The following is a 16,350-nucleotide window of genomic DNA, read 5'->3' as shown; positions in this document are numbered from 1 at the left end:
AATTTTCCTCAATTTTCCGAGGAACCATTACAGATGCTAATGTGTTTAACTTGACATTGAAATAAAGAACAAAATATGCAAATATAACTATATTAATATCTGCCAAGAAAATTTTGAAACCTCCAGCAACACATTGTCTTTACTGGGCAGAAACTTTCAGACTCAGGACACAGCTGTGTATTACTGTGCTCAAGACACAGCTGTGTATTACTGTGCTCAGGACACAGCTGTGTATTACTGTGCTCAGGAAGCACAGTATCACAAACTGCCAAAATGTCAGAGCACAAACAGATACAGATATACACACATTATATTACTAGCACTACTGGTAATACTATTAAAAATCACCACATTGCATTTAAACTGAAGAGCTGCTTTCTTAGGTTCTGAGATAGTTTTATATGAGTACAGTTACATAATGTAGGTTTGAAAATATGAATCAATGAAAATTTGGAGGATGACTAATGCAAATTAGCCAGATGGACCAACCTTAGACCTACAAGCTGATAAAGTAAATAAATATTAAATAAATAAATAGTTCCAATAAAACTGCTGCATAATATTTTACTACCCTTATGTATAAAACCTTTTTCAAAAATAAAATGCAGTTATGCTGTTCTATTTATAATATGTGGAATACTTCTGGAATTGCAATAGTGAAGCTCAATTTATTAAAACGCAAACTGTCATAAAGCAAAACACCAGAGACTCCAACTCCCAGAATCCCCAGCACTGGCTAACCAGATCATCCTCCCCTAATTATTAATCACACCTGGTCATCATTCCCACACCTTCTTATGGACCTGAACTTCACTTCATTACAAAGTATAGTCAAATCTAGCAGGAAGCATATGGAGTGTTTGTATTGTGATTTATTCTCTCTGTGGATCAACCAGGTTTGTTTCTCATCTCTTTTGGATTTGCAGATTCTGGACTGATCTGATGTGGCCAATAATCTGGATTTGACCTTTGGACTGTCTGACTACTACTGTGAATAAACCCTTCTTATATAATGTCTGCATAGTGCTATGCACCCACTGTTACACAAACACTATTACAATGGTAATGACGATAATATGAAATCTTAAAATCTATTTTTAATATAGAACCATCTGTACTCCTCCACTCCCTTCCTTGTGTTTCTGTGCAGCACACAGAAACACAAATCTATCATATCTGCTCTCTTAACACACTGAAACACCACAGTCATACTGATAACAATATTAACTAGAGATGTGCATTTCCTGAAGGAAATACATAGTGCTTGAAAAGAGATGCAAGTCTGTGTGTGTGTGTGTGTGTGTGTGTGTGTGCATGTAGTGTATATGGTGTATATGCTCCATCTGCCCCATCTACTCCATCTACTCCATCTGCTCTATCTGCCCCATTTGCCCCTCTGCTCCATCTGCTCCATCTGCCCCATCTGCATGTATGTATGTGTGTGTGTGTGTGTGTGTGGTGTATATGTGTGTGTGACTGTGTGTAGTGGGTATGAGAGAGATGCATGTGTGTGCGCGTGCGTGTGTGGGGGAGGGGGAGAGACATTCAAAAATAACTGACACTCTGTCTCTGCCACTGAGTGGAGAAGCCTTGTTTTATGTGATTTGCACCCTCCGAACAAACGGTCGTACTTCGGGACCCATTTAACCTATCGCTTCACCGAAGAGATTGTGTGAGAGAGGACCCCTTGCTGATGATTTTGATATATTTTTGTGTGGTTTGACCCTAAAATTACTGATTTATGACAAGTTAAATATACACAAAAATCTCAACAAAGCTGATTCTGATTCTCATACATTTATATGGGGGCCAATGGGGTAGTTTTCTGTGTCTGGTGCCAAACAAATGCTCATAACTCTAAAACGAATTGATCAAATGATTAGATATCTCGGCGTGCCAGAAAGGACAAGTTTCTCTCCCATTTAAAATTTAAATGGAGCTTCTAGGTCAAGGTGTAAGGATTTTACAGTAGTTTATCCAAGAACGTTTTGATCATTTTTTATGCCAGCTCACACTCTAACTGGCAGTGATGATTTGAAATTCTGAACATTCCACCATTCATTTTAATAGGGCCATTTTTCATTTTTAAACTCAATTCGGGCCGCATTAATTGCAGAAATTTGGAGAAAAGGAATAACAATATAGGGCAAGCCCTATAATCAGAATTGCTGATGCATGACTTTTGGGAAACACCTGTGTTCAACGAACCAAAATACTGATGCAAATATACAGATTTGCATATGCTCTGTTAAACAATCAGCCTGAACCATTAAGGTCAAAGACACACTTAGAATTAAATGCTCCCTTAATTATTTGGTTTATTTGATCAAGTTTAATAAAATAACTTGCAATTCAACTCTAGCTAACAATTCAAACCATTTATGAGATGACTTCAAAAGTATGACACTTTAAATATCTATACCTTATATCAGAAAATAAAACATTGATTTGCACTGATTATTGGTTTAATGTTACATTGATAAGCCATGCTGAATCATTGCCAAACATGGTCCAAATAGACCAATTAGATCTCATAAAAAAGAAGAATTGTAATAAGAAAAAGACAAACAAATCATTATTTTTAAGTTGGAGGTAAAGCATGACTTCCCGGTAATCATTCTTCCAGGAAACGGTATTTTAGTTTTTATTAATGTAGTTGCTGGGTTGGAACCTTGTTCTTCAGGAACAGGAGACTGCAATCTGATGGACCTGATCACCTACTGCTAAACATCCTGATCTTCAAATGTCTCCATTCAGTCTAGCAGTATACCCTCAGAATAACTCTGATTACTTCTGACATCTAGGGCCTGATTTTATGCAAATACAAATACTACCACAGTGACACTATGGACATCCTTTTATTTTCAGTATGACTAAGTGCAAGTCAGTGAGTAACTCACTCACTCACGGCTGGCAGGTTTGGAGGGTGAGTGAGGTTTCTGAACAGATGCAGCTGAACGCCTCAGTGGATGTTCAAACATCACGTTGATGCTCTCTGAGGGCTACTTTAGGGGACAAAGAACAACAATAATAAAAAATGGCCTCTTATTAATATCAGAAACAGTTCATTGGTCCAGTGGTTGGCTGGGTTTATCTTTTCATGGACAGACTAGATGGCACAATCACCAAAGAGAGGAAAGACTTGGGAGGACATGGCTTTGAATTACTGGGTACAGGAGTCATAGAATTTGGTGGAGCATCTGTACAAACACTAGTGCTACTTTTGCCAGTGAACCTTCCTTAATTTATTTAATTACTTAAGGAAGCAGACATACCCAGTACATCTTCATTCTTTAGGTTAAGGCCATGAATCATCATCATCATCATAAGGCTTCATAGATTGATGTGTAGAGCGAGGTTTATTACCCAAAAACCGAAAATCCAAAACCGAAGTCAGAGTCACAAGCCGGGGTCTCATAGCCAACACGGATATTCATGATATTGCAAACAGAAGGAAAACCTGCACGAATAAACAGAACATGAACAGGAATATAACGAACACACAGGATAGACAAACAATAACCAGACAGACACAAAACTTATCAAACTAACCAGCATTCAAACAGCCTCTAACAATCAATAAAATAAACAGGACTGAATAAAGCAAAGTATATGGTTTAAATACACAAACTATCTAGGGAAACCGACTAGGTACAGGTGGAACAGAATCAGAGGGCGGAGACATAGATTGGAAGGAGGGACAGACAGGCATGGAAAAACACTAGCACATGGAGAAACAAAACTAAGACAGGTGGGGGCAGGCACATGTAACAGTGCATATTCATCTTAATGATGTTTTGACAAATATGCATGAATGAGGCCTAATAAATGTTGGCCTACTGTAACTTTGTAAATCCAGTGTCAGATCTGAGGTCACTACCTTCGTCCGCCACCAGAGGTCGCAATCACCAGAGTTTAAGAAATCAGCTGTTTTTTGTTAAGGTTAATTAGAACTAGTACTTAAGCCTGTCTCCTCCAGCCTAACCTTGAGAAATATTGCCATCTCTTTACGAGTGACTACTGAGTGTATTCTTAGTGAATTTTCTGGTTGTCTTCCTGGTGTCGTACATTGTGTGATTTTTGGCCCATTTTCTGCCAATTTTTCACTCATGCGACTATTTTTGCGATCGGGCCAAGTTTCGGCTAAATTGCATGTCGTGCATCGTATAGTTTACACAGGTAAACGAGGAGCGATTCACACCTCACGACCAACTCCCGATCAGAAATCGCAGCGTCGCAAGAATATCAAACATGTTTGAAATTCAAATCGCTCCTCGTGAGAGTATTGCACTGTTGAAGCAGCTCCACGAGCCGACTCTCTGCGATTAAACCCTGCGATTTAGTCGTACAGTTTGAGCTGGAGCTGAGTACACGATTTAAAATATTGTACAGTGTACGCCCAGCTTTAGCCTGTCTCTCCCCTCGCTGTTGGAGTCCTGTCTTCCCTTAGCCTGTCTATCCTTTCAGTTTACTGAGTTGATAATATTTAGGATATATCCAGCCGTTTAACTAACCATTCTAAAGGTGATCTTTACTCATGCTGCACTCATATACCACCACTAGGGTGCGCCCCTCACTGAAATATAACCAACATCCCTGCTGTGACGGGTCATGTCAATGACTTGTTATGCAAATTTCTCATTGAACCTCTCCTATATTTAGAGGAACAGGTAGAAAGTTTGAAGAGGATCTCCAGGTAGTTTTCCATTCAAACATCCAACTCTAAACCAACCATGTTTGTTACATCTACAGTGCTGTTGGTGCTGGCTGTTACATGTGAGTGTTTCATCTGTTGCAGTAATAAAATCTAAAGATACAATTGATTATGAATTCTGTCTGTCTGTTTAGGTGTTCACTCTCAGGTCATCCTCACACAGTCTGAGACGTCAGTAATAGTCACTCCAGGTGGATCCCACAAACTGACCTGTGCCTGCAGTGGATTCAGTGTGGGGGGCACTAACATGTACTGGATCCGTCAGGCTCCTGGAAAAGGACTCGAATGGATCATCTACTATTATTCTAGCTCTGACAAGAGCACAGCCCAGGCAGTACAGGGCAGGTTCACAGCATCTAAGGACAGCTTGAATTTCTACCTGCATATGAGTCAAGTGAAGTCAGAAGACACAGCTGTGTATTACTGTGCTAGAGACTCACTGTGAGAGAGAGCAGAGGGAAAGCTGTACAAAACCTCCTCATCCATTTACAGTGTAGATGAAAGCTATGTGATCTCACAGTAAAAAATCACACTCTTTTTCATGTTATGATGTGGAAAATTCCATTGACATGACATTTTGTGAAATTGGATACATTAATCTCACTTTGTCAAGATTTAACTAACAAGAAACATTATATTTCAATTATGAAGTAAAGGGTGAACTCATTCCTTACACTTGAATGCCATTATATTGTTCTTTTCTTCTCTCTTTGTTATTAACAATAACAGCTCCTGATTATTACAGTTGTAAAACTTCAGTTTAGGCAGGACAGTGGGACAGTGCAGTTTCAGGAAACTCCTTAAGATAACATAACTGACAGGAGATCAATGAATCACTCAATCAAATTTTATTTATATAGCGCTTTTTACAACAGTTGTTGTCACAAAGCAGCTTTACAAGTGCCGAGTCCTAGCCCCCAGTGAGCAAGCCAAGGGCGACAGTGGCAAGGAAAAACTCCCTAGTTTTTTGCATGAGGAAAAAACCTTGAGAGGAACCAAGACTCAGGGGGGGAACCCATCCTCCTCTGGCCGACACCGGTCACCATGACAACGATTTAAAGAGAGAAAAACAAAGAAAAGACGTGAGGGATAAATAAATTCCATCTTGGTGTGTATTTATATACATGAGTTCTTTATGTAATTCCTGTTCAGTCCTAAACGTCTTGATGGTTGGTAGTGTTATGCATAGCAGAGGAGAATTCAGGGCGGAGAGAGAGGCCAGTGTAGTGGGTTTATCCTTCATCCACACTGGTTAGTAAGGGCAGTTGGTTTGATCCTCCATCATATATGATTAGGCAGGAGGTGGCCGGCCCAGGATGGATCTCTGGAAAGGCTCGTCTCTCCTCATCTCGGTGTGCCTCGAGTAGGAGGGCAGCCATGTGGAGAAAATAAAACAGGGAAAATTAGCTCTGTATGAGTTCATATGCGGGACAGATGAAATTTTAAACATTTTTGGAGTGTGGCAGCAACTCCTTCATTAAACTAAATTATTACAGCCTAGCTTAAAAAGGCAGACCCAGAAGGTATCATAGACTTGGGGGCATTCTGAGACATTAGCATTCATCCACTGCACTGTCAACAAACTTGAGTGACCACGTGCAGTGACAGGATGACAGCACCAGCGCCCCAGTCTACCATAAAACCCTTCGCCCATTAACGCATGGCTCTGTACCTTTATCTAAGGAGGCACATTAGTTATCAAACGCTAAACTAGTTTGGCCTTTGAATAATCTGTTACATATTTACCACATCACATATCTTTCTTCTCCGAGGTTCACCTGGGGAGTAACACTGCAGTTGGAGCCTACAATACCAGTATCATCACTCAGACACGGAATGAAAACCTGGCGTTCATCACAAGACATTTACATTGACAATATCAACACCCAGAACTTTCATTCTAGTTACCTTATACTTAAGTCTGATTGTGTGATTTATTTGTGACTTGTGTATTCATCTGTATAATTTGTTTTTGTGTAATTTGTGTGCTAACGGGCCGCCCAATGGAGGATGGGTTCCCTTTTGAGTCTTGGACCTCCCAAGGTTTCTTCCTATAGGGAGTTTTTCCTCACCACTGTCGCCTTGGCTTGCTCATTAGGGATTTGGACCCATAGTATTGTTAACCTTGTAAATCCTGTAAAGTGCTTTGTGACAACATGTGTTGTGAAAAGCGCTATACAAATATATTTGATTTGATTTGATTTGACTTAAACTAAATAAGTAGGTTTTCAACCTAGACCTAAAGATTGAGACTGTGTCAGAGTCCCGGACACATTCTGGAAGGTTATTCCAAAGTTGGGGGGCCTTATAAGAAAAGGTTCCCCTAAGGAAGAGCAAAACTATCATTTCAATATAATTTTTTCTATGTAAGGAATGCCACCTGATCTGTCCCTCCCAGCCTCACCTGCCACTAATCACCACGCCCCTTTTTTGTCATACTATACACCTTCCCACCACTCCCTAGTCGCAAAGTATTGCCGTTTCCATGCAGCATATGGAGCGTTTCCATTGCCTGTTTGATCTCCTGTGTTCTGACCCTTGCTTACTCCCCAGACCTCGTCAGCTGCCCAGCCCTCCTGTACCTCCTGGATTCTGCTCTCCCTGGAACTTCCTGATCACCCCAAGAAAACGCTATCGCTATTACTCCTAGTGCTAGTGATTCATGTGCCATTTTCTGTACACGTGATTCATTTAAATAAAAGCTGTATACTTCCGCAGTTGGATCCCTCTCTGTCTGGTCAATACGTTACAATCTAATATATTTTGTGTTAGTCGAACAAGTCAACTATATTTATAGCATATGTTTAGTAGCAGCAAAGAGAGTCCATCCCACAATGCAAATATATGCAAATCCCCATCTAATCATAATAATAGTAGGATCACAATGTCCTGACCATCTCTGATGTGCCTGTAGAGGAGAACAGCTCCCTTCAGTCCTGCTTCAACTGAAAACATGTTTGTTTCAGCTCCACTGCTGCTGTTGGCTGCTGTCTCCTGTGAGTGTTTGAACTCAAGGGTTCGTAGTTCATCTGAACCCCCAGATTAACCATATGAACCTTGTCTTCTGTCTTTCTACAGATGTGTTCTGTGCTACTGAACTCATCCAGTCAGACTCAGTAGCTGTAAAACCAGGAGATCCTTTAACCATCACCTGTAGAGTGACTGGAGCTTCTATCACTGACAGCAGCAGTCACTATGGAACAGGCTGGATTCGACAACCTGCAGGAAAAGCTTTGGAGTGGATTAACAACATTTATTATGATGGGAGCATAAATAAGAAAGATTCACTGAAAAACAAGTTTGTTGTGTCTCGAGACACCTCCAGCAACACAATAACCCTTCAAGGGCAGAATATGCAGGCTGAAGACACAGCTGTGTATTACTGTGCTCGATATCCACAGTGCTAAGAAAACATCAACAACATGTACAAAAACATTAGATATAAGATGTTCTCACAAAACAGGGCACACAACACAGTATATGTGCCTCAACTTCTACACTGTGCTCAACTGCCAAATAAAATGCTCGACAAGTTTGGCATATTCAGTTGTAGTGTGGAGGTTCACAGAACCAATGTGTACTTACAAGTGTTTGAATAAAATGTGATTACATTATTATATTGCAAATATTTTGTAAACATGAGCAAAATAATTATGGAAAGAAGTTTTCGTGGTTGTCAGATTTATGCTACAGTGAAAAACAGAAAACTCCAACTTTTTTATAATTTAACAAACAATTTTAATTTCTTTAATTATATGTATATTCTATTTCTACTCTATTAAAAACAGAAATCTCCAACTTTTCAGTCTAAATTGTGACGCTGGGCGGCGGCAGACGGACGAGACACAGAGTCCTGGTTCTCACAGACGTCACTTTTATTCTTACTCAGATATTGTGCAATAAGCGCACAAGTAACACAAACACGGCACACAACGTGCAGACTTAGACAACGACGAGCACAGGACACTGCGCGAGCGCACATTAAATAGACAAACCACATTAGCCCCACGTGATTACGAGACAAGTCACAGGTGAGACTTATTAATCACACGACATAACCCCAACCATGAATATACACTGACGCAGACAAAGCACGTGGACTACGTATACACACGCCCAAAAGGGAGGGGCCGGGGTCCTCAACGTGACATAAATGTTATAATTTAACATGTAACAAGTCACAAACACGCTAGGACAAAACGAACACGCATAGACTAGACAAATAAAAAAAAAACGGTCTACAAATAACGAACAGACGGGACCCACCAATGCGCGCTCTGCTTACACACAACAGTGACGTGCCACTCATGTTCGCAGTCGCTCCCCACATGAAATACAAGACAAAATGGGGAGAGAGGCGATAGTGAGGAGCGGCACCCACGTCACACACAAAACATTTAACATTTAACACAACGAGCACGCAAACTTATCCATACGCCCGTTCACCTGTACACACTTTCAACACCCACACAACATGAAGAGTTTTCCCAGGGAAGACTGCCCTGGTCCTCGCCGTGCCACACACACAACACATAAACAAGGCAGAACTCTTTGTGGTATTATGTGTTATCACAGGCCCCGCCCACGAGCGAGGGTGTCGGGGTGAAGGGCTGAGGCGGGGGAGAGCCCGGGGAGTGTTCAATAAAGTGGTCCTCGTTTAAACCGCTACCCAAGTTGTCGCTAGAGTCATTGACCCACAGTTATAGAGAACCCAGAATACACGACATGGTGTCAGAAGTGGGATGCACAATGGAGGCCAGTAGCCTATGCATCTCGGTCTCTCACACCAGTTGAACAGAGATATGCTCAGGTAGAGAAAGAAGCCCTTGGGCTCACTTGGGCATGTGAAAGGTTCAGAGACTTCCTGATAGGCCGCTTCTTTGAAATGGAGACTGACCACAAGCCACTTCTCAGTCTTCTGGGAGCTCAAGCGTTAGATGCCTTACCCCCTCGCATACAACGCTTTAGGATGAGACTCATGCGTTATTCCTATAAAATAATTCACGTTCCGGGAAAAAGTCTATGGACAGCAGACACGCTGTCACGTGCACCGCTGCAGAAAGAAACAGTCAGGACAGATGATGAGCTCATGGAGAGTACAAACATCTATGTGGACAGCATCATGGCACATCTTCCAGCAACCACATCTTATTTGGATGGACTGAGGGAACATCTCAAAGCAGATAGCGTGTGTTCTAGAGTTATGAGTATGTGTCAGGATGGCTGGCCAGAGTTCAATCGCTGCATAGGTCCAGAAAAGCATTACTGGGAGGAGCGTGCCTTCCTTACAGTGCATGATGGTCTCCTGCTTAAAGGAAAAAGACTTGTTATTCCTTCTGCCTTAAGGAACGACGTTCTTGCAAGACTGCACGAAGGACATCAAGGTGTGGTGAAATGCCGGGAGCGCGCAAGGAACAGTGTTTGGTGGCCTGGATTGAGTCAACAGCTTAACGAACTTGTACTGAATTGCAGAACATGCATCAAAGAACGTACAAACCACACAGAGCCGCTAATCCAAACAGAACTTCCTGAGAGACCCTGGCAGAAGGTGGGGACAGATTTGTTTACCTTGAAAGGGAAAACATACCTACTGGTAGTAGATTATTACTCCCGGTATGTCGAGGTGGTGAACCTCTCCCTCACGAAGTCCATTGACATCACTGTTCATCTTAAGTCAATTTTTGCTCGACATGGCATCCCGGAGACTGTTGTCAGCGACAATGGTCCTCAGTACTCATCAAGTATTTTTGCGGAGTTTGCAGCAAAATTTGGATTCAAACACGTTACCAGTAGTCCAAGATACCCCCGCAGCAATGGGGAAGCAGAACGGGCCATACAAACTGTTAAGAATCTTCTCAAGAAGGCATCGGACCCGTATCTTGCCTTACTGGCATATAGGGCGACACCTCTCCAAAATGGCTACAGTCCAGCGCAGTTGCTGATGGGACGTCAACTTCGTACTACGGTGCCGACTCTGCCATCTGTGCTGAACCCATCACTTCCCGACGCCACCACTGTAGGCTCAAGGGAGAGGGAGAGGAGAAGTGCAGACCAAATGCGCTTTAATAAACGTCACAGAGTACACAATTTAAATAAGCTCTTTCCTGGCAAACAAGTGTGGGTCACAGACCAAAAGGTCACAGGGTCAGTGTTAGGAGAACACTCAACACCACGCTCTTACATGGTCGAAGTTCCCCATGGGACCGTTCGCAGGAATCGACACCATCTCATTCCTATGGATGGAGCGGAGAGCAACAACACTGCTCAGAGTAGCTCTCAGGGTCTCACTAACTCTGCAACCATAGAGACTCAAAAGGCACAAACACCCTGTGCCACATCAGAGCTCACAATACTCAGAACCAGATCTGGGAGGCCAATTGTAAAGCCACAAAAACTGGACTTATAACAGACAAGTAATATTAGTCTGCTCTGAGCAGCTGGCAAGAAGGGGCAGAATAATCCCTCAGCTGACTCAGGAGGTTCAGGTAGTCCACCCTGACCTCCAGATAGAGAAAAGGAAAAAAATAAATTGTTTTCTGATGTGTTCTGCATAGATGCCTGATTTATAACTGTCAGAATGTTTTTCTAAAATTGATGGCATTTAAGTTGTATGTTTAAAATAGGGTCCATAGAACTGGTGTGTTGTTTTTCTTTAAAAAAAAACAACAGATCTAATTTAAGTATTTGCCTGATTGTACTTAAAAGGGGAGATGTGGTATTATGTGTTATCACAGGCCCCGCCCACGAGCGAGGGTGTCGGGGTGAAGGGCTGAGGCGGGGGAGAGCCCGGGGAGTGTTCAATAAAGTGGTCCTCGTTTAAACCGCTACCCAAGTTGTCGCTAGAGTCATTGACCCACAGTTATAGAGAACCCAGAATACACGACACTCTTCACACAAACACCACGCAGACAAACACTTACCACTAGACATGACCACGAACGAAGGAGAAAGAAACGTGGACCGTTCCTTGTGGGACACCGTATTTAACCTGCACAGATTTAGAGGTTTTATTATTAACACTTACACATTGGAGGCGGTCTGTCAAATAAGATCTAAACCAGGAGAGTGCAACTCCTTTAATACCTACCGTGTTTTAGTCTATCCAGCAAAATGTTGTGATCTACAGTATCAAAAGCTGCACTAAGATCTAACACATAGTACCTTCCTTGAGTTATTTAGTTATTTAACGAAGCAAACATACCCAGTACATCTTCATTCTGTAGGTTAAAGCCATGCAAATAATGCATGTGTCCATATATGTGAGTTATACACGTCACAGTGCATATTCATCTTAATTACTTGTGCTGTACCGTTACACATAAATAATTGTAACATTTTTTAAGGCCTCTGAGGGGCACTCTATCTTTACACTAATATCACTTTCTGAGTTAAATAAGATTACAAGAAAACTATCTAATGTCAACTGTGATTTTTTTTCTCTTCTTCTTTACATCAGAGTGACAATTTCCTTTTATCATGCTGAGCACAAGTAGATACACATACAGGTACACATGATTGTGCATGATTTTATATGATTACATCATTACATGATAGAATACATTATGTACACATGTTCCAACATGGTACGTACACACATAGTACCTTCCTTAAGTTATTTAGTTACTTAAGGAATCAGACATTCCCAGTACATCTTCATTCTGTAGGTTACAGCCATGCAAATAATGCACCTATCCATCTAAATGAGTTATACACATGTAACTTTGAGAAATATTCATGAATGAAGCCTAATAAATGTTGTCCTACTATAACTTTATAAATCCAAAGTACATGTACATGCATACTGTACCTCTGTACATGCAAATGTAAGCACACGATAAAGGGGGGCTTTGAGACTGTGTAAGAAGAAGGAATCAGGAGGTCTCCCATGAGATCAGACTGAGTTCAAGCCATGATTTCAGCATGTCTCCTGCTGCTGGTATCAGCTACATCTAGTAAGTGTTGTAAGGCACTGCCTGGAAACTGCTACCCATTCACAATATTTGGAGAAATTTAATGTTTGATTGTGGTTGTTTTTGTTCACAGGAATTGAAAGTATTGAACTGGTACAACCTGCTGCCATGGTTGTTAAACCAGGGGAATCATTTTCAATTCCCTGTAAGATTACAGGTTACTCAGCCACGGGTGCTTGTACTAACTGGATACGACACTCATCAGGACGAGCGATGGAATGGATTGGCTGGTTTTGCTCTAGAGACACTGGGGCCATAAGCTCACTAAAGACCAAGATCAGTTTCTCTGCAGACACCTCCAGCAACTCTGTGATCTTACATGGCCAAAACTTTGAGACGGACGACACAGCTGTCTATTACTGTGCTCGCAATACACTACAACACAAAGTTCCAAGAAGCCTGTACAAAAATCCACCCACATGTGCACGTCATAAGGCATAAGGCCCACACTCTGACCTCCACTGGCCACACCCCTGCCACCTGTGGACTATTATAACAAACATCACCAACTCTTTAAAAGCCTCATTCATGAGACACAGCAGTCCACACATGCAGCAGGTCTGTAAAGGATGAAATATAACCAGTAAATAGCTTATTTTACAAGCTTGATCTACCTAGCATGATCCAAGGATGAAAAAACAAGGTTGTAATTCACATGTACTTTTACAAGACAAAATAATTATTTCACATGTTCAACACATAAGCATTAATGTAGTTAACATGAAATGTAAAATATTACACAAAAATGTCCTCATGACAGAAATGAGAGAGTAGTCAGTAAATGAGCAGGAGAAGAGAAGAAGACCAGAGCAACAGTGAAGGCAGATGTCCATAAGGCAGAGAAAGTGAGAGTCACACACACCATTTCTGCCACTTGGGCTGGTGAGATAAGGGGGTTGGTCTGAGCCCCCTGGCACAGTAATATAATAACCAGTGTAAAAACTGTCCAGTGTAAAAACTGTGTCCAGTGTAAAAACTAGGTCATCTTTACTCCTTGCTAGTGTGATCTTCTTTTATTGGATCAGCCACTGTTGATACATAACAAGTACATTGAACAATGCTGACAAACTCACTCCAGCACTCTAAAAGCATAACGGAAGAAAAGTGAGTGAAGCACAAATAACAGATTTGTAAAACATTTCCCCATCACCACCATAACTGAAATAAAATGGGTGGATAACAAATAGTGACATACCTCTCCCACGATATTACAATGAAAAGGGGAGAGTTAAGATGGGTGGTCGCTATTTATACTTGGGGGGAAACACCACAAAAGAAGAAAACAGAAAGGGGAGGAGTCTGGATCCCACATATTCACAACTAGATAAACAGATAAACAAATACAGTACATTTTGTGTAATTATACAAGTGACAGATCAACCTGGTTACATTCACCCCCCAGAATTACACAAAATCACAAGACGCACAAAAACACTCAGCAATATTACATGAACCAATAAGAAAACGGTGACATATGTTAGCAAAACGCTACCCAAATGAAGGGCTAGGAGACCTGAGGACCGCCTGGCGCCCGGCAAGGCCCCAGATACCCCATAGACACCAAGAGGTGCCATTTACACCTCAAAATGCATGTCACATTAGTGGTGGGGTGACGCGTCGACGTTATCGACGTAATCGACTACAAAAATACGTCGATTTGCAAAAACGTGCGTCGACGCGCCACAAAGATGGCCACGCCCACTAAAACCATGGCTTTCTCTGGGGAGTATGCAGCGGCTAAAAAATCTCGACCACGAGCATCTAAAGTTTGGGACTATTTTGGAAAGAGACCAAACAACGTGGTGCTATGTACGCTGTGCAAAATAGAGATGGCTTATCACAGCAGCACGACTGCTATGCTCGAGCACTTGAAGCGCAAGCATCCCGGAGCACTTCAAGACAGCAGCGAAACACCACCGTAAGTTCTGTTTTTAGTTAATCGTAAATTAGCACATTCAAATTCACACATTGTAGTATTCACTACAAGTTCTTTTGCTAACTCTCTATATCGGCACGTGTTAAAACGTAATTTCTGCACTGTTGCTGTTATGGTAACATACTATAGTTATGCAAGATTGTTATTCGGTCATTTTATATTTTTCTGTCTACTTTAATGGCCGCGTAGCGGTAAGAGAATAGCTTAAACTAACATTATAGCCTGTCAATGCAGACACGGTTTCGTCTTGTTTATCGTTCTAGTGTTATATCGATGTACAATTACATTTACCCATGATTACCTTTACGATATATTATTTACCCCAGTGATTAAATAATTGTAAGTTATAACTATTTAAGCTTTTAGGCCTAGTTTATAAGTAGAATATTTAGCCTATATTGTATTTCAGGTAAAGTGTTGCCATGATATACAGTAATAGAATTAAATTGATGCAGCAATTAGAATCTGAGGTCTGTTTTTTTTTCTGAGACCTCTGAAAACACAAGTTATCATTTTGAAATATGCAAATATCTTTGATTCTAACATGCTTTGTGTATCTCTTTATAAGCGTCAAGCAAAGAAGTGTGCAGGAATTTTTCCCCAAAAGAAACCCGAATCCATGTACACCGCAGATGGCCGCTGAGCTTTCTGACAGCATCCTTCAAATGATCATCAAGGATATGAGACCTCTTGCTATTGTGGAGGGACAAGGCTTCCGTGAGATGATCAAGACATTTCATACAGGCTATATACTCCCGTCCAGACGCCACTTTACAGATTTAATGGAGAAAAAATATGTGGCCACTTTTGAGAGAGTAAAAACCAAACTTAAAAATGTTACATCAAAAATAACACTCACCACAGATGCTTGGACAAGTATTGCCACTGAAGCATACTTGGGAGTCACCTGCCACTTTGTTAATCAGGACTGGGAGCTTACATCATACAGTCTAACTACAATGCCACTTGAGGAGCGCCACACAGCAGAAAATATTGCTGGATGGGTGGAAAAGACAGCAGAGAAGTGGTTTCTCTCTCAGTGATGTACTGGCTATAGTACATGATAATGCTGCAAATGTTGTGGCAGCTCTCAGGATCTTGGAAGAGAAGTATGGAGTTGCTTCACATCGGTGTGCTGGCCATACATTTCAATTAGTCATCAACCACGCCCTGAAAAAGGATCCCCAGATAAATAAGACACTTGGGGCTGCAAGGTGCCTTGTAGAGCATTTCAGGAGGAGTGAGTTGGCAAGCAGTAAGCTTAAACAAAAACAAAAGCTGTGGGGCACAGCTGATCATAAATTGATCCAGGACGTACCCATAAGATGGAACAGTTCTTATTACATGGTTAGTCGCCTCTTGGAGCAGAGGTGGCCGTTGACTGCAACCCTTTCAGATCCAGAGGTCACACAACGAAACAAGCACTATCTGGATCTGAAAGGTGACCAGTGGACACTATTGGAGGAACTGGAGCAAGTTCTCAAGCCTTTTGAGCAAGCCACTGTCTTCCTAAGTGGAGACACTTATGTCACTGCCTCTGCTTTACCTCCACTGGTGAAGGGTCTCCTGAAGTCCACACAGAAAACTTCCTTTACGTCTGGTTCTGTCAACTCTTTTCAAACAACTGCAGCACAGGAGATGGCGTCAAGGTGGGAGGGTGAGAATAAATTCAGGGAAGATGGCCAAAATGTGTGTATTATTGCTGCTGCCCTTGACCCTAGATTCCGCAA

General features: G+C 41.6%; 1 pseudogene and 1 gene segment (V, D, J or C); both read left to right on the top strand.

Moving 5' to 3' along the window:
* Positions 1–4,733: 4,733 nt before the first annotated feature.
* On the top strand, positions 4,734–7,364 carry LOC143482841 (Ig heavy chain V region pseudogene; annotated as a pseudogene).
* A 303-nt stretch (positions 7,365–7,667) lies between these two features.
* LOC143482833 (immunoglobulin heavy variable 4-61-like) lies at positions 7,668–8,121 on the top strand. The segment is given in 2 exon segments: positions 7,668–7,710; positions 7,793–8,121. Coding segments are annotated over 2 exon segments (372 nt in total).
* Positions 8,122–16,350: the final 8,229 nt, after the last annotated feature.

Source organism: Brachyhypopomus gauderio, chromosome 2 (genome assembly GCF_052324685.1).
Source record: "Brachyhypopomus gauderio isolate BG-103 chromosome 2, BGAUD_0.2, whole genome shotgun sequence".
Lineage (NCBI taxonomy): Eukaryota > Metazoa > Chordata > Actinopteri > Gymnotiformes > Hypopomidae > Brachyhypopomus > Brachyhypopomus gauderio.
The sequence above is the reverse complement of the archived record's forward strand: the minus strand, read 5'-3'. Positions and strand labels throughout refer to the sequence as shown.